This window comes from Armigeres subalbatus, chromosome 2, assembly GCF_024139115.2.
Source record: "Armigeres subalbatus isolate Guangzhou_Male chromosome 2, GZ_Asu_2, whole genome shotgun sequence".
Classification (NCBI taxonomy): domain Eukaryota; kingdom Metazoa; phylum Arthropoda; class Insecta; order Diptera; family Culicidae; genus Armigeres; species Armigeres subalbatus.
In genome coordinates this window covers 223,496,927-223,524,015 of record NC_085140.1, presented here as the reverse complement: position 1 = coordinate 223,524,015, position 27,089 = coordinate 223,496,927, and the positions used below count along the sequence as shown (strand labels likewise).

Genomic DNA, 27,089 nt, shown 5'->3' with positions numbered 1-27,089 from the left:
GAACAACAAAGCCCCTGGGGTTGACCAACTACCAGGAGAGCTATTTAAACACGGTGGTGAGGCACTGGCTAGAGCGCTGCACTGGGTCATTACCAAGATTTGGGAGGAGGAAGTTTTGCCGCAGGAGTGGATGGAAGGTGTCGCGAGTCCCATCTACAAAAAGGGCGATAAGCTGGATTGTAGCAACTACCGCGCAATCACATTGCTGAACGCCGCCTACAAGGTACTCTCCCAAATTTTATGCCGTCGACTAGCACCAACTGCAAGGGAGTTCGTGGGGCAGTACCAGGCGGGTTTTATGGGCGAACGCTCCACCACGGACCAGGTGTTCGCCATTCGCCAAGTACTGCAGAAGTGCCGCGAATACAACGTGCCCACACATCATCTATTCATCGACTTCAAAGCCGCATATGACACAATCGATCGGGACCAGCTATGGCAGCTAATGCACGAACACGGTTTTCCGGATAAACTGACACGGTTGATCAAAGCGACGATGGATTGGGTGATGTGCGTAGTTCGAGTTTCAGGGGCATTCTCGAGTCCCTTCGAAACCCGCAGAGGGTTACGGCAAGGTGATGGTCTTTCGTGTTTGCTATTCAACATCGCTTTGGAAGGGTAATACGAAGAGCAGGGATTAACACGAGTGGTACAATTTTCAATAAGTCCGTCCAGCTATTTGGTTTCGCCGACGACATAGATATTATGGCACGTAACTTTGAGAAGATGGAGGAAGCCTACATCAGACTGAAGAGGGAAGCTAAGCGGATCGGACTAGTCATCAACACGTCGAAGACGAAGTACATGATAGGAAGAGGTTCAAGAGAAGACGATGTGAGCCACCCACCGCGAGTTTGCATCGGTGGTGACGAAATCGAGGTGGTAGAAGAATTTGTGTACTTGGGCTCACTGGTAACTGCCGAAAATGACACCAGCAGAGAAATTCGGAGACGCATAGTGGCTGGAAATCGTACGTACTTTGGACTCCGCAAGACGCTCCGATCGAATAGAGTTCGCCGCCGTACCAAACTGACAATCTACAAAACGCTAATTAGACCGGTAGTCCTCTACGGACACGAGACCTGGACGATGCTCGTGGAGGACCAACGCGCACTTGAGTTTTCGAAAGGAAAGTGCTGCGTACCATCTATGGTGGGGTGCAGATGGCGGACGGTACGTGGAGGAGGCGAATGAACCACGAATTGCATCAGCTGTTGGGAGAACCATCCATCGTTCACACCGCGAAAATCGGACGACTGCGATGGGCCGGGCACGTAGCCAGAATGTCGGACAGTAACCCGGTGAAAATGGTTCTCGACAACGATCCGACGGGCACAAGAAGGCGAGGTGCGCAGCGGGCAAGGTGGATCGATCAGGTGGAAGATGACTTGCGGACCCTCCGTAGACTGCGTGGTTGGCGACGTGTAGCCATGGACCGAGCCGAATGGAGAAGACTCTTATATACCGCACAGGCCACTTCGGCCTTAGTCTGATTAAATAATAAATATCTTTTGAAGTTATTAATCGAGATAAAGGGTCTGCTAGCCTTAAAACCCACCGTTCAATTCTTGCGCATGGCGTTGACGAAGGACTGAAAATCACTTCAAGTGGTTTGTAATCCGTTTCCAATTCAAACTCCCTCCCGATCAAATACTCCGAAAATTTTTCAACTGCCCATACTAAGGCAAGTGCCTCTTTCTCGGTTTGGCAATAACGTTTTTCAGTAGCGGTTAGACTTTTGCTGGCATAGCTGATTATACGAGGAGATTCATCAGTATTTCCGACAAACTGTACAAGCACGGCACCCAGCGCAACAGGGGAGGCATCTGCTACGACCCTGGCGCGTAAAGAATTATCAAAAAATGCAAGAGCTTTTGCATCTGATATCAGGTGTTTCAATGTTTCAAAACAACGTTGATGTTCATCAGTCCACCTGAATGAATTCGTACCACAGATAAGGTCTCGCAACGCAGCAGTAATGGTAGCCAAATCTGGAATAAATTTTCCTACATAGGTTACTAAACCTAGGAAACTTCTGACTTCCTCTGTAGAACGGGGTTCGCGAAAGTTCTGAACAGCTTCAATTTTCTGTTTGGTTGGCCTCACTCCATATGATGAAATAACATGCCCCAGAAACTCTAGTTGCTGTACTTTGAAGATGCACATATCTTTGTTCAATAATATATTGTTGTTCCTCAAAACCGACAGAACTTTAGCTAGTGCAGCATTGTGCTCATACTCTGTTTCACCAAAAATAAAAATGTCGTCGATATAAATAATTACATGATCGGATCCAGCTAAAATTTGTTCCATTGTCTTTTGGAACATTTCTGGGGCGCAAGAAATTCCAAACATGAGCCTCTTGTACCTATACAATCCTTTGTGACTAATAAAGGTTGTAATGTATCTGGAATCCTCAGCCAATTCGATCTGTATTTCGTTAGTATATGCATATTATAATTAGTTTTCATATATAATAGAACAAAATAATATCTTTTCAGAATTGATCTCTTACCTGATGAAAAGCGTCTTGATATCAAGTCGACTGAAATATTTAGCGGACTTCAAACGCGGGAGGAAACTTTCAAACGTCTGCATCATGTGATGTTCTTTCATAATCGCTTGATTAGCACGGCGCATGTCCACACAGAGGCGCAGATCTCCATTATCCTTAACAATAGTTACCAGAGGCGATAACCACGGTGCTGCTCCAGATACCGGTTCGATGATATCAGCCACAAGTAATTGATTCAAATTTTCCTCGATCCGATTTAGAAGTGCAATTGGTGGGCGCCTGACACGTTGAGCAACCGGAGACACGTTTCTATTGATTGGGATACTCAAGTGCAGATTTTTCACCTTCGGAAAAGGTCTTGTTATGCCTGGTACAGTAATGCTGTTGACCGACGAATTAAGTTCGTGGAGTCCAATTTTCAAAACCCCGAGACTGTGCTGTTTCCTTCCCTAAAAGTGGCTGAGACCCTCCATCGACAACGTAAAAAATAGATTTTTCTTGACGGTTATTGTTCCCAGCGTCAACGGTGAATGTGGCCTCACGAACATGTGTCACAATGAATGGTTTCGCGTCACGACCATATCCATGCAAAATCGTCTTTGGCAGATGTTTTGGTTTCCAACTTCTAACTCCTCTCGCAACCATGCTTCGCCACGTGTCATCATCGATGATGTTCTTGCTGCTCGAGTCGATCAACATCTTGATCAGAACACCGCCAACATCAACTAGAGATGGGCAAAACGGATCACTTTGATGAATGGATCAGATCTGGGTCATTCGTTCTAATGATCCGGATCTTTTTACCGGATCGGATCCTTAGAACAAAACGCAAGAAGAATGCAAAATAGTGAAACATTCGTCATTCAGGCTCACACTTTTGAAGCGTACTGACAATAAAAAAGATATTTTAGTCACTAGATAAAGATTGTCGCTGTCGTCGCTGTCCGGAACATCTTTTGCTGGCGAGGATAGGGGAGCTAAATGTCAAAGAAGGAAAATCCATACGATTTGACAGGTATGTACCACACATGTTTCGGACAGCAGAACAAAGGGAACCGAAGCGACAATCTTTATCTAGTAACTAAAATATCTTTTGACAATAACTTCATTCTTTCTTGTTTGCAAGCGTATGGATTACAAACAATAAACTTTTTATTTAATTATTTTCTTACAAATGGTTTAATAACTTGCTGATCAGGAGAACCGGATCTTTTAAATAATGATCCACGAATCATTCACTCACTTTAGAGATCCGGATCATTTTAACGGTTCCGGATCTGAGCGCCCATCTCTAACATCAACCCAAAGAAATTCGTCTCCGTCGCCGATATTACAAATAAAGCTTTCTTTCTCTGTTGTGTCTATTGCTCGTACGCTACTTGTCTTCACTTTCTTGCGAGGCGGGTAAGACACTGACACTGGAATGTCATACTTCCGTTTTGTCAAAGACCGGCACACTCGAGCGAAATGGCCAAGCTTATGGCGTTTCTCACATTGCTTGTTGCGAACAGGGCAGTGTTGATCATTTTCGTAGTGGTTCTTCTGGCCGCATCGATAGCAGCATCCACTAGCGGGTTTGCTACTTCCTGCTATGCGGTTTACAGGCTCATGATCTGAGAAATGACTTGTTGCGGTTGCGTCATCGGTACTGTTTCCTGCAAGTGCTTGATCCTGCTGCTTGATAGATTCGTATGAATTCACAATTCTTGACACTTGTGAGAGCGTTAGTGTTTCCTTGTGAAGTAGGGGAAAGTGGGGTAAGATGGCCATATGGGGCAAGACAGCCAACGTTAATTATGCCTTAAGTGAGCATTATATTCACATTATTATTACAAGGGATGGTTTGCAATAATGTAAAAGGGCTATACAACTGAAAAATGCACTTTGATAATCTCACTTGTTCTTGTAATATTGATTTGAAGATGGTTTAGTTGAAATTCGAATTTTCTTATAATTTTCTAGTTACAAAATTTGCCTAAATTACTCATTTTTTCAGGACAAATTGATATTTATCGAAGCTTTTATATAACTATAGCCTATATACAATAATAATTTGATTAGATTCACAGTAATTAGATTCGATAGGATATAAATCTTTGGATATACGTCGGCCTGGGGCGGTATTGCCAACTGTATAGGGACAAGGTCATCTCCAGGATTAAGAGTTGCCTAACCCCTTAAATGCATTTAAAAAATGATCAAAATAGTTTCTGCGTGAATCAGGGATGATTTAAAACAAAGGATATGGTTTTAACAGTAAAAATTTGTTTTGGGCAAATTCTGATATTGTCGTAGTGCCAGTTGTCAACATGAAATATGACATTTTTAAACGAAGCATCATTTGAACATAATCCATAGAAGTGCAAGAAATGTGTCCCCTATTCTAAACAAATTTAGCACACTTTTGATATAGTTTTTGGTCCATGCTCGTCTTGCCCCGAGGGGGTGGTCATATTGCCCCGTATGATAAATATAGGCATTATAAAAACACCTTTTTTTAAAGTTTATAAGATACTGAAACGTTATTAATCAGCGTTTATTGATACTTATGTCAAAGACGGGTCATCATAAAGGTGTTTCATGGACAAATCAGCAGAATTTTATCGATAACACGCAAATCTCGACTTTCGGCTTCTGTTTTACCGAAATCGCATTTTTTTTTTGCTTGTTTCTGGCACCGCATCAAAAACTTGGCCAACGGCCAGCCAATTTCATCTTCTTCGACATCAGCGCCATCTATTGAGTAGAATAAATCCTGCAACTCAAGCCCTTCGCTTACAATATGTTTTTCAATTTAGTGGCATTTTTCTCTTCGCTAACAGCAGCAATTACTTCAAAATTCCTCTTCCAACGCATCCATTCTTTGCGGACTTGTGAGTCAGGAAGATGATTAAACTTAAATGGGCTTATGTTCCAATTTTCCATTGCACGCTTAGTAGGCTGTGTGCATCGACTGAAATTTTGAAAATTTGAATTAATGTTGTTGTCATGGTAACTCCACAACACGTAGAACTTTCCATCTCTTTTTTTTTTACCTTTTTGCCTTTCTCGTACAACAAAGTTGTACCGAAAGGCTATCATTTCACTCCAAAATCAAACTTTTTATAGAAGTCTCGGAGACCCATGATGTTATATATCAATCGGCTCAGCTCGTCGAACTGAACAAATGTCTGTCTGTCCGTGTGTATGTGTGTGTGTGTGTGTGCACACGAAAACCGAAAAACATTAGCCACTTTTTCATATAGTAATTCTTAACCGATTTTCTCGCAACTAGTTGCATTCGACAAGGGACAAAGCCTTGTTGATCACTATTGAATTTTATAATGATCGACCATTGCGTTTAAAAATTATTAAGAAAATGGAATCGAACTATATAAGCGCCATATACGGTTGGTGTCTTGGCTAAATGCGAGAAAGTCAGTATCACCACTCGGTGAATTAAGTTGGGTTTTTTTTCTGCAATTTTGCAGCGGCTTTTGCCTGTTTCCATCCCCGGTAGCGGCTTCACGCCTTTCCTTGCTCGCAGCGGCTACATGCCTTTTTTCTGCCAAAGACAGCGGCTTCTCACCTTGGTTTCTTGGTGCGGCTCAATGCCTGACCCTGCTCTGCGGCAGCGAAAATGGCTTTTCCTGCGTGACGCAGCGGCTTTTGCCTGATGCCTGTTTCAGTAGTGCTTTACAATTTGAAAACAAATATAAAGTAACACGTGGAAACGGTTGTTGGTAGAACAACGATAATCCTCATTATTATTTTGTGCCAGTCTATTTTTTGTATCAGTTGTTTTTTCATTCTGTTCTGTTGGCTACGCAAGGCGCGCCATTTTGTCAGTTATTCTTGAAAGTTATCTCGCGCATCGTTGATTAATAAAGTTATTTTATATGTAATCAATACTTTGCCTTTCATTCCATTGGGACCTCATCCGAAGAGGTTATGGGCCCAGTGATCGCGGAAAGTGCGTAAGTTTGCCGTCGCGAGTGTAAGTTGTGCGAACATTTCTTTGATCGGAAAATCGTGGTTGATCGTGTCGGAAAGACAAGATGGCGGACGCGAAAGTGCCGATTGACAAATTGAACGACCATAATTACGCAATATGGAAGTTCAAGATGCGGCTTTTATTGACACGGGAAAAAGTATTGAGTGTAGTTACTGATCCGAAGCCTGCGGTTGTCGATGCGTCCTGGACCAGTAAGGACGAGAAGGCGCAAGCACTAATCGGTTTGGCACTTGAAGACGCTCAACTGATCCATGTGATGGAAAAGTCAACCGCAAAAGAGATGTGGGATGCACTGAAGGACTACCACGAGCGTTCTTCGCTTTCAAGCATAATTCATGTGGTGCGACAGCTGATAACGTTGCGGATGTCAGAGAATGGTGACATGGCGGGACATCTGAAACAAATGACGGCATTACGCATTCGCCTGTCTGCTTTGGGAGAAGACGTAAAAGACAACTGGATGGTAGCTCTGATGTTGTCTAGTCTTCCGGATTCCTACGGTGGCCTGATCATGGCCCTCGAAAGTCGACCAGACGATGATCTGACTGTCGATTTCGTGAAAGGCAAGCTACTCGACGAGGGAAGACGCCGAATGGAGAACGCGTCGTTTAGTGAAAAGGTATTGGCAACCGGATCGTGGAAGAAGAAGATAGTGGTGAAGTCGGTGCAGCAGTCGACAGTGAAGAAAGTGTGCCATTACTGCAAAAAGGAAGGGCATTTCAAACGTGACTGTCGGAAGAAGGTACAAGATCAGCTCGAGAGGGAGAGGTCCCAGCAAGCAAGCGTCGCAGTGAAAGCTGAGTCAGGAAGAGAATTATGTCTTGCTGCTGGCGTGGCCGGAACTTCCGATGTGTGGTATCTTGACTCAGGTGCCACGTCTCATATGACGAACAACCCAGTTTTTTCGAGGAAGTGGATACAACAAAAGCGAGATCCATCTGTCTGGCCAATGGAAAGTCTATCAAATCAGTCGGCGCTGGCTGTGGGCATCTACTTTCAGTGAATGGAAAAGGTGCTCAGATGGATGTGAAGCTGGAGAACGTGTTTCATGTGCCGTCGTTATCAGGAAACTTGCTATCAGTTAGTAGAATAGCAGATTTGGGATTTCGTGTGTTATTTGACAAATCGGAGTGCAAAGTATTACAAGAAGAAGAAGCAGTTTTAGTAGGCCAACGGAAAGGTGGTCTATATCAACTGAAACTTCCAGAACAAGTGTTGTTGGTGGATCCGATGCATGGTGAACTATGTCAGCACTTGTGGCATCGTCGTTTCGGCCATAGAGATCCACAGGCAGTGTTGAAAATTGTGCGTGAAAACTTGGGACATGGATTGAAGATGGGCTCTTGTGATGTGCAATCGGTATGCGGCTGTTGTTGTGAAGGGAAGATGAGTAGGGATTCTTTTCCAAAGGCGTCTGCGAGCAGAGCGAATGCTGTCGGTGAGCTGATTCACGTTGACCTCGGCGGACCAATGGAGGTGTCATCACCAAGAGGGAATCGTTTCTACATTGCCCTGGTGGATGACTACAGCCGTTACTCCATCGTTTACCCAATAAAGAGGAAGTCCGATGCTGAGGATAAAATCCGTGAGTATTGCGCGTTGCTGAAAAATCAGTTTGGTCGCTACCCAAAATGTATTCGTTCTGATGGTGGCGGTGAGTTTTTAGGTGCATCGTTAATAAAGTTTTTCAAGTCAAACGGCATCGTAATTCAGCGAACAGCACCATACTCGCCCCAACAAAACGGCGTGGTGGAGCGCAAGAACAGGTACCTTGTGGAGATGATGCGATGTATGCTGTCAAAAGCTGCACTCGGAAAGCGGTTCTGGGCTGAAGCGATTTGCACTGCAAACTATTTGCAGAATCGTTTGCCATCGTCTGCGATAAATCGAACCCCGTACGAGCTGTGGAGTGGAAAGAAGCCATCGTATGCACATCTAAGGATATTCGGCTCGGAAGCGTATGTCCACATTCCGAAAGAAAAGCGGCGCAAGCTCGATGTGAAAGCTGAAAAGCTGGTGTTCATCGGGTACGAGGAAGGACGAAAAGCATATCGTTTTTTGAATCTGGAGACGGATTGCGCGACTATTAGCAGGGATGCAAAATTTCTTGAGCTATGCTCTGTCAAGGAAGCTATCCGCCGAGAACCTGTAACGACAGGAGGAGTAGTTGAAGTTCCTTTGGTATTGTCCCCGGAAGAAAATGATGAGCATATACATGAAGAATCAATTCCAGAATCTGAGAGTGATTCAGAGATACGTGACCTGAACGAGTCTCGATACGACAGTGCTTCTGAAGGCGATTCGTTCCACGGGTTTTCAATGGATGAAATTGCACGTCGTTCGAAGCGGTGTACGAAGGGGAAACCACCATCCAGGTTAATAGAGGAAATTTTCGTTGCTGAGTGTTCTGGATGATAATTTCGAGCCCCGGAACTTGCATGATGCCCTCACCTGTGAAAAGAAAAAGGAATGGAAAGCAGCAATGGTGGATGAATTGAAATCACATTCCGACAATGATACATGGGAATTGGTAAATTTGCCACCCGGCCGAAAAGCAGTAGGTTGTCGTTGGGTGTTTAAAACGAAAAGAAATGCTGTTGGCGAAGTAACGACAAAGCTCGTCTGGTGGCGCAAGGGTATTCCCAAAAGTACGGTGAAGATTTTGATGATGTTTTTGCTCCTGTCACCAGGTACACGACGCTTCGAGCTCTTCTAGCTTTGGCAAGTAGCAGAAAAATGATTTTGCGACACTTTGACGTAAAAACCGCCTACTTGTATGGCAAACTAGATCAAGAGTTGTTTATGAAACAACCACCTGGATACGAAGCGAATGAAAAGGAGCACATGGTGTGTCGATTGAAGCGCAGTATATATGGTCTGAAGCAGTCTGCCAGGTGTTGGAATCAACGGTTGGATGAAGTTCTTCGTGGGATCGATTTTCGTTCGAGTACTGCTGATCCTTGTCTATACACAAAAGTAATGAATGGTAGAAGAGTGTATTTACTTGTGTACGTAGATGACATTATGGTTGGCAGTGAAGATGTATCCCAGATCGATTGTGTGTATAGAGACTTGAAGAAACAGTTCGAGATTACCAACCTCGGTGAAGTGAACTATTTTTTGGGTCTAGAAATTGGACATGAAGACGGAAAATAGAGTGTTGCATTGGAGAACTATATAGAAAAAGTTGTGGAGAAGTTTTGTCTCCTGGATGCGAAAAGTGCCAAGTCACCGATAGATATTGGTTACATCAAGACGGATGACAAAAGTGCGTTACTAACCGATACAACGACCTATAGAAGTTTAGTCGGCGCACTCCTATACATAGCGGTGTGTGCCAGACCAGATGTAGCAGCATGTGTTGCGATACTTGGACGAAAGGTGAGTGCTCCAACTGAAGCAGATTGGGTAGCAGCAAAGAGAGTGGTTCGTTACCTGAATGCTGACCACCTGAATTGGAAACTAAAGTTTGGTACCAATGAAGGTCTAATTGGACATTCTGATGCGGACTGGGCAGGAGATATTGCGACAAGAAAATCAACTACAGGATTCGTATTCCACTATGCCGGTGGGGCAGTGTCATGGGTGAGCCGAAGACAAAACTGTGTGACGCTTTCATCTATGGAATCGGAATATGTGTCATTAAGCGAAGCAAGTCAAGAGCTAGTATGGTTGATAAGTTTGTTCAACGATCTTGGTGTGCAACAAGGTGGTCCAGTCATCATACGAGAAGACAACCAAAGTTGCATAAAGTTCGTTGGTGCAGAAAGGTCTACTCGTCGATCGAAACATATAGAAACCAGGCAATATTATGTAAAGGAGTTATTTGAAAACAATGTGTTACGTCTGGAATACTGTGCGACGGATGAGATGGTGGCTGATATTTTGATGAAACCACTAGGAACCATCAAGCATCGAAAGCTAGCCGAGATGATGGGTTTATCCTCATAAATAGGATCACTCGTTGAGGAGGAGTGTTGGTAGAACAACGATAATCCTCATTATTATTTTGTGCCAGTCTATTTTTTGTATCAGTTGTTTTTTCATTCTGTTCTGTTGGCTACGCAAGGCGCGCCATTTTGTCAGTTATTCTTGAAAGTTATCTCGCTGAGTGCGTATCGTTGATTAATAAAGTTATTTTATATGTAATCAATACTTTGCCTTTCATTCCATTGGGACCTCATCCGAAGAACGGTTACAATTTCTTTCTTTTTTTTCGTTTTATCGTTAGTACATACCTTGGAACACGGCGGATAGTTTCCGTTTCCTCGTCGCCAGATGTGGTGACCTCCTTACAGATCACTAAGGTAAATTTGAATTAGGATGGATTCGGATGGAACCGTTAATGATACAAGAAAACGTCTTACACAGTGTTACAAAGATTTTAAAGTACAAGATAGTCCACTCTTCAATCCTCCGTACATGCCACTAGCGAACACCTTTTTGTGAGTCCAGCGCCAACTTATGGCGAAAAGTCGGACTAATACAGTAAAAAAGGTCAAGTCTACATTGACTTTGAGTTGTTATTAAAATGTCATTTATTGATGTTGTCATGTTGGTGTTTTAGCGGCTGTTTTTTTTCTAATCTGTATTGACGTTATAAATACAAAACATATCTGGGTAAGTATAGGACTTTGTTCATATCACTCCCACACTAGCTAATGCATTTTACATAGATTTGCAGAACAGATATCGCCAGGAAGGATCACCAACAAAATGTTTTGCAAACTGACGAAGGATCCGCAGTCGCAAAAAACAAATACATTTTTAACAGTTGATGAACTTTGCGCTGCTTTAAACGTCGGATGTTTCAATAAGTGTATGAACACATGATGTGCATTTTATAACTTTTTGTTTCTTTTGTGGACATGTTTTACACTCCACACAGACACAATCTCAGTATTTGGTTGGTACTTCCGGTTTTATAAATGGTTGTTACATTTACGCATGTTAATCTCCATGTAACAAATAATAAAGTTGATGTATTCACAATAAAATACTAAAAATGGAAAATAGAACATTTTATTTTCTATGTTCGCTAATACCGTTAAAACCCCAAATACGAGTCACAATCCGAACACTAGGTTTTGAACACCATAAACACAAAATTTTCAATAGTTCTCAGCAGAGTGGATCAAGACCCAATTTAATTCAAGATCCTGTAAAATGGATAACACAAGTGTTCGCAATATGAACAAGGCGCTTGGTATGCAAATATTGCAGTAAAAACTACCATTCCGAGGGTTATTTTAAGAATATGCACCGACGATTTTCAGTAAAAAACAAACCCGTTTGATTTTACAATGCGCGCAGTAAAAATCAACTGTGGCCCATGCGGAATGTTGTCAAATGAACTGAAGCAGTGGTGAATTTCTCTGAAACCATGGTAAAATTTACTGAAATTTCATGGTAGTTTTAAAAACAGAGCGTAGTTTACAAAATAGTAGTTTTTACCACGGAATTTTTTTCTATGTAGACAAAGATTCAGAAGGAATAAATTTTGGTTGTTACGCCCTTTTCAAATGTTGGTCTAGATTTTGACTAATAGAACATTGTTCGTATGATTTAAAATTCAATTTTATTGGCATATCGGCCTCGATGCTGATCCTATAGAGGAAGCACAGACAAACAGACGTAACAGCTTGAACATTTTTCTGATAAATTCATCGCTCAACTCCTCTACCACCACCTTGCGAGCATGTTACACGAAACAATGTTTCGTATGACATCGTCACCAGAAGGCGCTGAAGTGAAATGTCAAACTCGAAGGATTACGACACTAGCGCCTCTAGTTGTGAAACGCGTAATCAATCAAATTCAAATAGATCGTTCAGGTCATGGTCGATGGTATTTTTTCTTGAGTTACGTCTGTTTGTCTGTGGAGTAAGGGAGCAGCGTGGGTGCGAAAGCAGACGTGAAAGAAACGGAATCCGAAAGTTATCGCTAAGCTGCGACAAGTGTCAAAAATGGTTTGAAAGGTGTTGAAGTATGCGAGGACCATTTGAGAATAATTAAGGTGATTATAGAATGAAGCCCGTGGTGAATTTCAAATTCACCACACGTTTATCTACATACATTTCCAAAAGCCCAAATCTGGCGTAATAGTTTTCGTACAGTGCTGAAACTCAAATTATGATTGTTCAGCATAACTAAGCAAACGATCTACTATTATTTCAGTCCCATACGCGTTATGGATCTTTCATCTCGTGCTCTTGAAAAAAAATATTGGAAAAGCATGTGGTTTACAAAATGGCCGATTTCTGGCTTTATTCTATAATCACCTTAAATTATCGAGTTTTCCCCTTAGACGTAGTTTACGTCAAAACCAAATTTATCCCCCAGTGGTGATGATGCCTTTCTCGATTCAATATGTTGAATTCGAATTAGTGATGTAAGTGCTTATTGCCTACATTTTGGCGGTTGAAAGATTTCATGCAATTCTATCACGCTGCCTAAAAATTACTCATTTATGAAAGTAGTGGGTTGCGCCACGGCTACAATGATTAATGATTCAATGTGTGAATGTAAACAGTGTTTTTGTTGATTGAAAAACAATTAAATAAAAAAATAAATAAAAAATAAATTAAAAAAATTTTGCAATTCTTTTCTAATGAGTTCCCTGATGATGATGAGTCGTAGCTATGCTTAAATCTAGCTAGATAGGTATATATAGAGAAATTATAATCAACTTTATCGACATTTATAGGAAATTGACATTAATAGTATTCACTGAGTAGAAGTTTTTTTTTCAAAACTAGGAGCGTGGCGCTTCTCTTATTTTGTTATGTCTCATATTAAAGATCCATAATATAAAATACCACACATGACTATTATGGTATTCAAACAATCTAATCATGGCTTCATACTCGATAAATTTTATTAACAGATAGGGAATAGGCGCGACGAAGATTTATTTTGCCACCGAAAAGTGAATCCTATAGCTGACAACGACTTATATGATAGCTATTTTACACTTGCTTGTAAGGATTTAGGACGATTAGAAATGGCAGAGCAAATTTAATTATCTTCACTCAACTTTAAAGCTATGCTTTTTCAAACTTTTAAACTAGGTTTTTCATCTTTGCGGAAACGACCGGGAGATTAGCATTAGACAAATAAAATGAAGGAACAACGCAACATAATCTACAATGAGCCACGCAAAAAACTAAAAAAGACAAAGTGATAGGTGAATTAAACAAGATAAAACAAAATGACATCTTACGAAATATTTGACAAAATTAGAAGTAAACTTACTGTTTGACTATAAAAACTTTTGATATTAGACAGCACTGCAATTGGTAGAAGACATAAAGATAAGTACAATTCTCCAAACTACTTCTTTACCCGCATCAAAATAAAGGGAAGCTATTAGTTTAATATTTCGATTCATTATAACATAACTTGTATAAACACTATCAGAATAATATCCCCAATTAGAGTGTTATTTGGTGGAGGCAATAGTATCACCATGTTGCTGGCAGTCATGGATCTACATTAAGTGAATCGACTCATCATTAAACACACGACTGCAATATATGTTCAACAAAATAGTAAGCAGGGACTTATATACTTATTAGGGCGCGACGTGTATTTGGAAAGGTTGGAAAGGTTGAACAAGGATGGTTCGGGAGATTTAGTAATTTGATTTTAACCGTTTGGTGATTTTTCAGTGACTCATTTCTGGGGATGGTTTCCCTGTTCAAGAGAGTTATGATAGTGGAGGAGTTGTGAAAGTGAAGAAAGAGCGATACGGTGATAGTGATCGCAATATTTTTGGTGATCACGATGACTGTGCCAAGATTTACGTAATGATAGTAGGTGAATAGCAATGATGCTTATACTGAGTGAAGTAACTGAGGTTATTGGCGCTTTGATCTTGCATGAAGAAGAAGAAGCAGAAAGATATGATAATCGAAAAAATCTCCAGGGGAAAGCATACAGCATAAAGTTTATAAAACTCTTCTCAAAAATTCTAAAAACAATTTAATTAAAAACGGTTAGCTGTATAGGGTTGGACTTTTCTTCTATATTAAACGCATTTAACAAAAAATCATAGGCTACACACATACTATACTTTTGGAGTGAAATTATAGCCTTCTGGTACAACTTTGTGGTACGAGAAAGGCAAAAAAACAATGTTCAGATATACGAAAAGTATGTAAAACAGTGATAGAAATGTTTAGGAACAATTTTAAAACACATCAGAACAATTAAGACTTAATTCACGAATGGTCTTAAACTGGTTCCCGGTCAAATTCACGCATTTTAAATGAAATAGTTTATGGCATACCATGCATTCCACTTTTCGAAGTTGGGTTTTTATTCAGATACAGGAAACTTACCCAACTTCGGAAGTAGTGCGCTGGATTCGCCTCAAGATGCGCTAAACAACAATTAGTTTAACAGATAAAACTTCGGAAGAAAGCTCGGAATTCTGATTTGGTGCTACGCCGACAATATGTGGTAGACGTGCGATAATAATGGAAGGAAACCAAAGCCGTTTTTTTAATATAAACTGACTTCCTCGCGAAAAGAGCACTAGCAAATCCTTAGCTTTAATCCTTAGAGGAGGCGAACGACGGTAGATTATAAATAATAACGAAATAAACGCACGAAAAACTATAAAACTTAGACTTTATAATTATAATTATAAAACACGAACATTATTCATTTGGTTTACTCAAAAGTAAGGAAAAATCAAATGGAATTCTTATGTGAGTGGGTGTATAGCTTTTGCATATCTTACTGTGCAAAAAATTATTTTTAAATTTATTTTCAAACCGGCTATAACTCAATTATAACGAAGCTTAAAAACCCCAATAGCAGTACGTAACAATAAGAACAGATGTAAACAACTAGTAGTAGAAATAGCCGTCTTAGAGTAAGGAAGCGGCAAACATTTGTTTTATTTCTCGCCGAAAATCAATCGATTAGCAACCGAAACATGTAACTACCTCCTTTGACGTCCTCACGTCTGTGGAGGGGACGTCCTAACGTCCTCCTTACTAGCTCACTAGGGTCTTATCTCAGGGTCGGCACGCAACACCTGCTTGAGGGAATACACGAACCGTATCTATACGAAAGCGGACGTAATCAAGACGAGACAACAAGCATGCGGGAAATCGAATAAACTGAAAATGTAGAGTACATTTTATAACATGTTTTTATTAAATTTTGAGGTTTCGATTTAGGGTTAGTCATTAAGGGATTGGTTCTGGTTTGGCCGATCGGACACGTTAGGTCCCATTGTTGGCATGCAGCTTACTTGGACGTACCTTGTCTGCATGCTACCTGCTTCTTCCTTTACCGCTACAGCAATATAGGGCTCAGCTCCAGAAGCCAGAGTGGGTTCGCTTTCAAGCTGGTTTATAGTTGGACAGGTAGAACTTGCTTGGAGCCTATGGAGGTTATAATTTCTCGTGGTCCCGTAGTCGCGGGATACTCCGCTAAATAACTACCAAGCACGACACCGGCCGTCCACGGCTGGTTGTCTCGGGGTGTGGGTAATGGTTGGACGCGTAGAATCTCGTGCTCATTGCAGGCTGACCTGTCAATGTCAGGACACTGGTAATTTTGGAACCGTGTACCCTCGGCCGGAAGGTGAATAGGACCTGCGACCGAATAGGACGAGAGGTCAACGCTGATAATGGTGCTGCACTGAGGCTTCTCTGGGCCTAGGTGATTCGTGGATGCCGGTCTATCATCACCGGGTGACAAAGAAAACAGCGTAACGAGATTCCGGCCGGATGACGTCAATACAAGGTGTGATTTGTAGACGGCCCTTATGGTATATCAGGCGACCTGGTAACTAGATGCGGCACTTATTACAGTCAGGTGATGCTCTGGCCAGGATAGGGCCAGTGAAATCCCGGTGGATGGTGACAATCCAGTCAAGTGCAGGCCAAGTACGGCGGAGGTGTTTCCTATTACTAGGAAGCGAGGGTACCACGTGGCCGGCTGTTTGGACTGGAAAGGCTACAACGAGCGGTACGGGATCGTCTCCTTGACCCCAAAAAGTCCGATAACTAGCGAGGCCGGGTTTCCCGGACACTTCACTTAACACGCGGGTTTTTCCCTGTTTTTTAAGAGCGATCCGTTTTTGGAACTCTCTTCGAGGTCAGTCTTCGTTCTACTCCCCGATTCCTCCTTCCTCCTAGTTTCGCGCCCCGGAGTTCGTGTTGTCGCGAGGAATTCGCCTCGATTGATTTGGTCCGTCAGTCAGGGGTGTGAGAGGCGTTAGTAGTACATACACTATTAAGCCAGAATACTCAAATAAATTGGAGATGTATGTGGGTATTCATGGTCTCAAAAAATACTACGTGCGAAGTCTTACAAATCTTAGTTAATTCTTTATGGTATTGAAACTCGTGGCAGCTCGTTGCCTTATTGTTACCGTTTACGGTAACAAATATAAAATCGCGGCTATCGATTCCATTGTCAATATCATCATATCTTATTACTGTACACAAAAATAAGAAGGAAGGAAAAAGGCAGATATGCTAAAATTTATATTGTTTTTTTTTTCAGAACGCGGATGTTATTCTAACAGATCTTTCTTCTGCTGTGAAGCAAATTTTCCCAACAGTGCCGTTAAAGTATATTATACGCAAGGTAAGTAATAATTTGTATTTTTTAAATCTGGATTGAAATAACTGGATCGAGTTCGTAGATAATTTGACCGAGCTGAATGGAGAAGACTTTTGCGCACTGCACGCATAGGCCATTCCGGCTTTAATCCCCAAACACAATGTCAGTGGAATGGCGACGGAAACGGAAAATTTGACAGTTTTCCCATATGATTTCGGTCAAATTTGCCGTTTCCGTCGCTGTTCCGCTGACATTGTGTTTGTGGCTTTAGTCTGAAAATAAATAAAAATCGTAGATCATTTATTTTACTAATTTTATTTGCTAACTATCTAATACAGGCATTATTCTCTTAGACTAGGGGTTCCGTGTTTGGTCGTTTGATCTGTACTATCATCCCAAAATAGGGGGCTACCCCGTTGGGCATAAAGCCGTTTGGCACAAAATCGTTTGGCATAGGGATGCCGCGTCAGTATAGTTGCTATACTATAGAGTAGCGATGCCAGATTTGAAGACATATCTTCTCACATTTGAATCTCTGCGAAGACATGTATTTCATGAAGACATGTTGAAGACTTTTCGAAATATTCGAAGACTTATCTACTTATTTGAAAATACTTGAAGACAATCAAAGTTAGCGAATAAAAAATATATTTTGATTTACTTGTCATAAGACGAGTTTGTACAATCCCATTGAATTCCACCACTTAATTGTATCTTGACAGATACGTATTTTGACCTCAACAGTAAGGCCGTCTTCAGTGTCTCGTACTTGACTCGACTTGAGTCAACTTGTCATAAAACGAGTTTGTACAATACCATTGAATTCCACCAATTAATTGTATCTTGACAGATACGTATTTCGACCTCAACAGTAAGGCCGTCTTCAGTGTCTCGTACCTGACTCGACTTGACTCAAGTCGAATCAAGTACGAGACACTGAAGACGGCCTTACTGTTGAGGTCGAAATACGTATCTGTCAAGATACAATTAAGTGGTGGAATTCAATGGGATTGTACAAACTCGTCTTATGACAAGTGAAGACATTCCACTAAAAAGCTCAAAATAATTTTCTAAACAAAATATTTTGATTACTAACTTATAAATTACACGACTTCGGTGTTGGGTCATTAGGCGATCAATGGGATGAACCAATCGACGATGAGGCGAACGATAAATGGCTCTGTTGGATCATGGTGCTTCCTCGCGTTGTACAAGTACGGATTCTTAGATGCTACAGTTCCCCAAACGTCATTACAAAAGCCGATGAGGCCCAGCTACATACAACAGTAGATGCCAGTGTGAATTGCACAACTGCTGTTTGTTATCTGCGTTTCGTCAAGGATGAATCTGACTTCTGCTGCATCGTCGCAGCCAAGAGTCGAGTTGCACCACTGAAGTTCACATCGATACCTAGGTTGGAGTTGGAAGCCGGTATGGTGGGCGCTCGTTTTGCACGTACCATCAAGGAATCACTGGCAATCCGCAATATATTTTTTTTAATTTCTTTATTTTCGAGATTTTTTATTTTTAAGTAAAAGTTTAGCACGGTAATCAATCCTAATCTACAAAAAAAAACTGTATTGGTCCGATTCCCGAGACGTCATTTATTGGATCAACTATGACCATCGTCGCTACAGTCAATATGTTGGACACAGGATTAGTGAAATTCTTAAACTCTCCGAATCACAACAATGGCGATGGGTATCGGGAAAGGAAGAGCAAAATCCTGCTGATGATGCACAAAATGGACAGGTCTTATTATTACTAGCCTAATCGTAACTTTCTACCACCATGAATATCACCATATTAATCATGAAACTGTCCGCCATATATGTCCGACCTTTTCCCCGCCCGTCCAGCAGCTTTCTCACGGCATGCAGAAATTGACTACTTTGGACCAAACGAGGTCACCGTCGAAAAAAGAGTACGTTGGGGAATGTTAGCCACTTGTCTGACTGTTTTAACTATTCACATCGAGATCGTGCATTCACACAACACAAGCTCCTGTATCATGGTTGTCAGAAATTTTATTGCATGTCGTGGTACCCAACATTAGATCTACAGCGACCGAAGAACAAACTTTTTCGGTGCTATCCGTGAAATACTGCGCATTATGGAATTGAGTGGGTTAACCCATCACTGTCACACCGCACATGGGAGGAAGTTAGGAACGGCTGAACCGTACAGTTAAGAAAAACTTGATGCAAGTTTGTTCGTCAGCAAGACCGTCTGATGAAGCATTTCGAAACATGTTTTCTGCTTGGTTAATCCAACGGATCAAAACCACTTACCAACCATGACGACAGAAGTGCAGCGCTCAGACAGAACTGGTTAACTTCACAGGTTTTGGCAAATCAAGACTGGAAGCATTGGATATCAGACTATCTGCCACAGATTACAAGACGTAGAATATGGTTTCAACGTACAACTTCGATAACAATCGGAGACGTGGTGATCATCGCTGACCCGAGGATGCCACGCAATTGTTGGTCAAAAGACAAAGTGATCGACAAAGCTCTCAGTACTAGATGTACGGCGAGACGTGCAGTAAGCTGGACGGATGTCCATCGTACTTGGGGGAGTGTTAACGCATTCGCGCTAGCGCGCCTTGCTGCCTACTGTGACAACGGTCAACTTGTGCATCAGTCTGGAAGAATCGAGCAAAAAGCAGCGCACGTCACTGCCACGACAGATGGAACGGGACGGTTGAGAACGAACGCCATTCCGGTATGTGAGTAGCAAGTGATATCGATAACAACAACCACTCGTTTTTTAAATTATGAGAGTATTACCACCGATGAACCGACGTGTCACTGGCGCTGTCTGATTGTCCCAAACTTTTTAACGGTCATTTGCTTTTGCGGGCGATCGCTCTTGTCAAATGAGCTAAGACATAACTCCGCTGCAATGTTAATACACGTAGGTTGGTGGCTGAGCTACGAAAACTTCACGAGCCATATAGTGGTGGCGGTAATGTTCGATGATTTTTCATCATGGCGTCGTGGGCAGCAAATTTCTAGCATAATTTTTCATAACGACGCATGTAACAATTATGAGGATTCGAGAAATCCTTTGCAGAAAGTTGGCAAAACTTTTTCTAAAACTGTTTTAAAACTAAATCTGTTTTCAATATTTTTTTCGCTGGCATGCATCAATACATGACACGTCATAAGCGTGCTTCATGTCATAGCTCAATTCATTCAAATTTTCTTAGAAAAACGATAAAATTATACGTACACCGCTATGCTGTACATACGTTGTATTATAAACCTCGTTTTGTTCACTTTTGTTACATACGTCCTTATGAAAAATTATGCTTGATTTGAATTATTTTCCATGGGGTGACACGTCGGTTCGTCGGTGGTATTACTTCTACGTGAAGTTAAACGATTTACAATGATATGGAAATGCTAACATCATCTTCCAAACTTAGACGTAGGCATTCACTATTGAATTATAAAATAGAGTAAACTACATAGCTGACCCGTCAGACTTCGTCTTTCCCAAAAGGGGTAATTTTCAAAATGAATACTTTGCGTTCACAATTTAATTAGAAGACTGTCAATCTATCGCTTCTCCAACATGATTTTATTCATTTTGACATCTTTTTTGTAATAAATTATGGAGTGGAAATAATTATGATGCCAAAAGCTGGATAAATATAACACGAAATATTTATCCAGCTTTTCATGCTAGCCATAAAACTTCTTCTTGTTCATCTTCTTCTTCATTGACATTACATCCCCCACTGGGACATTGCCGTCTCGCAATTTAGTGTTCAATTAGCACTTCCACAGTTATTAACTGCGAGGTTTCTGAGCCAAGTTACCACTTCTGCAGTCGTATGTCATGAGGCTAATACGGTGATACTTTTATGCCCAAGGAAGTCGAGATAATTTCCAATCCGAATCTAGACCGGCACCGGGAATCGAACCCAGCCACCCACCCAGGAGGGTGAACAAATAATAAGTGCAGAAAACATCTCTGTCTGGCATTAAACACAGTTTAAACAAAAGCATGGTCATTGAAAGCATTCGCTAATACTAATGACACTAATGGTGGTATTCGTACCATGGTACAAACTGTATTACTAGTGTGTCATCTTGTACCATGCTGGTACAACATGGGAAACCATGATACAATATGTACTAGGGTATATAACCATGGTTCTTGTACCACCAGTGTGTCTTTAGTATAAGTAATTCCGTCATCAGTAGCGGTCCAAATTGTATAGTATAGTATGTAAATATTACTGCAACCCATTTCTCAGAGTCCTAGAATATGCGAGTTTGCCCCTTATTGTTAGTTAAAAACATACAATTTTTACGATGTAGGACATAGGGGAACAGACGGCTTTGGCAGGTTTTGTTCTATTATTGTCAGGGGGGTTTTTGTCGACCAAATTTTATGAAATTTGGCCACAATATTCTTTGATATAGAAAGAATGTTTAGGCCAAATTTGAGCATAATTAGTCATAAAAAAAACCCCTGATAATAATAGAACAAAACCTGCCAAAGCCGTCATACCCCCTAGATAATATTTGAGATTTCTACCAATAAGTTTGATAGTGAAAGCAAAAAAATTCACTTCGAACCGAGTGGTTACGGTATAAAAAGAACTATACTGAAAACTGCAGCGAATCTGTCATTGACCCACAATCATCATTAAGAAAATTATTAGGCTCTTGTGGAATGTTGTTATATGACAAGTTAGTACTATCCAATATGATGGAATTATATTGGATACTATAAGGATCGTCTTATGACAAACTTCATGCTTTTTTTTGTTAAATATCTTGGCTGTGTGTTTCGAAATGGACAAATTGATATGAAATTTGCGAAAAATAATCCACGTGTCTTGGAGGGACTCGAACCCTCAACCTCCTACTCTATATCTTCCTGGATGAGATAGATGGATTTATATGAGTTTATAAGGATTGAATTTTAGATTATATGGATGTTGAAGGATCACTAGCAGTCCGTGACTATTTTTAGAAGCCAATAGACAAAACTGTGTAAGAATTCTTAGTGATTAAAAATGAATAGAAGTGATTAAGCTTCCAGTAACTCAGGGACTCGCACGGTTTTCACAGATTTCAACACGTGATCTTCTTTGTTGAATGCATCGAATTAACTCCTTCTTAACTTCTTTCTTTTAAAATGATGAAAATGAATCCAGACGTTTACATCAAATACGCTTAGATTGGGTTTCAATTCTTAGATTTAATTCAATTGAATATCAATTCGGTTCGTGGGGGCAGCAGGGACTATGTCCAAGGGCTTGACGATCCCTCCGCAGGCCATCTACGAGTTGTGGGGATTGCCTAGGATGTGGTGGGGTTTGACAGTGGGCCCTGTTAAATTCCTTTAAAAAGCTGCACGTATCCGCAAGTAGGCCCCGCCAAAGCGACCGTGACAGGCCCTGCGACGAGACAGGAGGTTTGCGCTGGCTTAATAAGCTGCATGAAAACTAATAATTACGAACAATATAAGATATAATACGACTCGATATAATCGGCAAAGACCTAGGCGGCGAATAAAGGATTACGATTGGAAGCTTGGAACACGGAACTGCAAGTCGTTAGGTTTCGCAGGTTGCGACAGGATGATCTACGATGAATTACATCCCCGTAACTTCGACGTCGTGGCGCTGCAGGAGATTTGCTGGACATGACCGAAAGTGTGGAAAAGCGGGCATCGAGCGGCTACCTTCTACAAAAGCTGTGGCACCACCAACGAACTGGGAACCGGTTTCATAGTGCTGGGTAAGATGCGCCAACGTGTGATTGGGTGGCAGCCAATCAACGCAAGGATGTGCAAGCTGAGGATAAAAGGCCGTTTTTTCAACTATAGCATCATCAACGTGCACTGCCCACACGAAGAGACACTCGACGACGAGATAGAAGCGTTCTACGCACAGGTAGGAAGGGAGGAAATGTATAGACCGGTCATCGGTCCGGATAGTCTGCACACCGTATCGAATGACAACGGCCAACGATGCATAAACTTCGCAGCCTCCCGCGGAATGGTAGTCCGAAGCACCTTCTTTCCCCGCAAAAATATCCACAAGGCTACATGGAGATCACCTAACCAAGGAACGGAAAACCAATTCGACCACGTTCTAATAGACGGTAAATTCTTCTCCGACATCACGAACGTTCGCACTTACCGCAGTGCGAATATTGAATCCGACCAGTATGCCTGCGCTCAAAACTCTCGACGGTGTACAACACGCATCGAAGTCGGACGCCGTGGCTTAACATTGGGCAGCAGCTGGAAGTGGCACTTCCAACGGAAGAGCAGCTAGGCGCAGCGTCTCTTGAAGATGTCTGGAGAGATATTCGATCTGCCATTGGTAGCACCGCAACCGCTGTACTTGGCACGGTGCCACCACGTTTTGCTATCTTTACAGATACGTATTTCGACCTCAACTGTGAGGCCGTTTTCAGTGTCGCGCACTTGGCTCGACCCCAATTATTATTGATAAATACATTCCATAGAAATACCAAAAGTTGAATTCTAGCAGAGAATTTTTCTGAATTATGAACTGCTTTATATTTTTGATAAAAGTTATAGAATTGAAAACATGAAATGTAAACAATGATACTTTCTATAAATTGAAACCATCATATTTTCATACCTGGAATTTTTCGAAAAATGGTCTAGAAAGTCAGGAAAAGTCAGAGAATTTCATTTTAAGATTTGAGTCGACACCCTGGTTAAAGACATGGACGAGATCATCGAAGTCGAAGAGCTCGTCACGGCACTGCGGCGACAGTGAAAGGTAGAGACGCCCACCGCAGCCGTTCGGCTACCGAAAGGTCCGGCAGGGACTCAGGTAGTTGGTTCGGACATAAGGCACAATCCTGCACGAACCCTCCCAATTGTTTGATATGTTCCAGCAAAGCTGTGAACAGCAAGCACCCCATGGGGGGTTCGAAGTGCCCGGCGTTTAAGCGTGCTGCAAAATCACAGTGTAGGTAACGCAGCTAAACCTGAACCACTGTGATACAGTCCAGCAATTGCTGTGTTAGACAGTTGTTGAATGGGGGACGGATATCGCCATCATAGCGGATCCTTACCGGATACCCGCCAGGAACGGTAATTGGGTCACCCATGGGTCTAAAATGGCGGCGATATGGACAACGGGGAAATACCCAGTCCAAGAGTTGGTGTCTTCGACACACGAGGGCTTCGTCATTGCCAAAGTCAACGGGGTCTTTTTCTGCAGCTGCTATGCGCCTCCTCGATGGTCGATCGAGCACTTCGGTCGTATGCTGGATTGTTTGACGGCTAACTTGATGGAGCGTAGGCCGGTGGTGATAGCGGGGGACTTGAACGCTTCGCTTGGGCCGTGGAATGGGGAAGCCGTTCCACGAATCAACGGGGGCAGATCCTGCTGGAATCACTATTGGATGTGGACTTGGTTAATGTTGGTACCAAAAGTACCTAAAGCTGGAACGGGGCCGAGTTGATTATCGACGTTACGTTCTGGAGCCCTGACCAAACGAGTAGTTCGAACTGGAGGGTAGATGAAGGCTACACTCACAGCGACCACCTGGCGGTTCGCTACAGTATCGACTATACGACCATCATTCAGCGGACGGAAGAAGGGCGAAGCCTAGCCCTCGTATGTGGAAGACATCGTACTTCGACGACGAGGTGTTTAACGAAGCGCTCTGCCGCGAGCACAATACTCTCGGTCTGAGCGGCGAGCAGCTGGTAACAGTACTCTCGCGTGCATGCGATGCCACCGTGCCTAGGAAAATCCACCCTAGGAATGGGAGGCCACTGGCTTACTGGTGGACTCAAGCAATTGCGAAACTGCGCCGCGCCTGCCTATGGGCACGGAGACGGATGCAGCGAGCATGCACAGAAAAGGAGCGTGTTCAACGACGGGTGGCGTTCGTGGCTGCTAGAGCCGCTCTGAATTAGATCAAGCAAAAAAGCCTGCTTCGAGGGCCTGTGTCAAAGTGCCAACGCGAATCCATGGGGTGACGCCTATAGGGACGTAATGGCCAAGACAGAGCGGTATCCAGACATGCAGGAGAGGATCATCGCGGGGCTCCTCCCACGTCATGACCCAAGTCCCTGGCCTCACTTTGTGGAGCTGCCAGGGACCAGGGTGGCCGACGAGGGAAGAGTAACCATGGAGGAACTTGCAGGGAATGCACAGTCCCTTAGTGTAGGTAAGGCGCCAGGGCCGGATGGTATTCCGAACCTGGCCATCAAAGCGGCCATTTCTGAGGCTCCCGAGATGTTCAGATCTGTCATGCAGTAATGCCTGGACGAGGGAGTCTTCCCTGAAGCATGGAAAAGGCAGAGCTTAGTCCTATTGCCAAAGGCGGGAAAACCACTGGAGGATCCGTCGGCATATAGGCCAATATGCCTGCTTGATACGGCGGGGAAGGTGCTCGAGAAGATCATCCTCAACAAATTGTTGATACGCACGGAGGGTGCGGATGGTCTATCGAGTAACCAGTTTGGCTTCCGAAAGGGTTAGTCGACCGTAGACACTATTTTGTCGGTTACCAAATCCGCGGAGATAGCTATCCAGCGTAAGAGGAGGGGAGTTCGCTATTGTGCAGTAGTAACTCTCGACGTGAGGAATGCATTCAATAGTGCCAATTGGGCAGCTATTGCAGATGCGCTCTTGCGTCTTGGAATTCCCGAGTACCTGTACAAGATTCTCGGAAGCTACTTCCAGAATCGAGTACTGGTATACGACACAGGGGTTCCGCAAGGTTCCATACTGGGTCCGGTGTTATGGAACGTCATGTACGACGGTGTCTTCGGCTTCGCTGATGATATTACGCTGGAGGTCTACGGCGAATCGATCGAAGAGGTGGAGTTGACTGCAGCACACTCGATCGCAATTGTGGAGGAGTGGATAAGTTCCAGGAAGTTAGAACTGGCTCACCACAAGACTGAGGTGGTTGTTGATAAGGGCAGGCAACTGCGCGGTCACCTCGGTAATGATCGACGATAAGATCATCTATGGTAGCCACGTCAATTACGCCTGCAAGCGTGCCTCCACAGCTATAGCGGAATTGTACCGGATGATGTCCAATAGCTCTGCGGTTTATGCCAGCAAGTGCAAGCTTCTGGCTAGTGTCGCTCTGTCCATACTGAGGTATGAGGGGCCAGTTTGGGGCACGGCCCTGCGTATTAACTGCTACAGAAGTACGTATAGGCTCATGTGCCTAAGAGTTGCGAGCGCGTACCGTACCGTGTCGCACGATACACTTTACGTCATCACCGGTATGATGCCTATTGACACCGTTATTGATGAAAACATAGAGTGTTTCGTAATGCGCGGCACGAGAGGCATCCGTAGGACTGTTAGGTTGGCCTCAATGGTCAAATGGCAGCGTGCGTGGGACAGTTCCTCTAAGGGTAAATTGACACATAGGTTGATACCGGAGATAGATACGTGGGTCAAGAGGCACCATGGGGAAATCACTTTCCACCTGACCCAGGTCCTTACAGGCCATGGTCTTACAAGACTGTACCTACACCGGTTCGGACAGTCGGCCACGCCCGAGTTTTTCGAGATGACTTGATTAATAGGGTAAGACGGTATAATGCGTACCACCTGGCCAAAACGCTTCCCCTTGATTTCTAGAAAACTATAACTAAGGTTTGAAAATCAGTTGATACCCTTAAATATTTGTAGAACCATCATGCTATGTGAATGTGGAATTATTCTTGAATTACATAATGAAAACAATAGAAAAATACAAAAAGTTACAGTTTTGATGTATATTTTAATGTTTGTTTGCTCAACATTCGGAGCGACTCTAGCATACTGTCCGCAAAATTTGCACTGGAACACTCAGTTGGGCAACAAAATAACTTTTCTTAGTGGTTAATATGACATAAAATTGCTTCCATCTTCAAAAATGAAACGATTTTCTGTTTTACTGGTCAAAACGCTCCAGTGTAGACAGGACGATATGCCCTTACCAACTGGAGACAAGCGCAGCGAGCCTG

The 27,089-nt window shown here is 42.6% G+C and overlaps 1 protein-coding gene across 9 annotated transcripts in view; it reads left to right on the top strand.

Annotated features, from left to right (window-relative positions):
* Positions 1–27,089, top strand: part of LOC134211756 (F-actin-uncapping protein LRRC16A) — a 190,551-nt gene that overhangs the window by 19,495 nt on the left and 143,967 nt on the right. For all 9 annotated transcript variants that reach the window (XR_009979086.1, XR_009979085.1, XM_062688948.1 and 6 more), the window contains exon 5: positions 17,037–17,120. Coding sequence is in view for 7 of the 9 variants with exons in the window: in XM_062688948.1 (XP_062544932.1) it covers positions 17,037–17,120 (84 nt within the window). In the remaining 2 variants the exon portion in view is untranslated. The remainder of the gene's footprint in view (positions 1–17,036; positions 17,121–27,089) is intronic.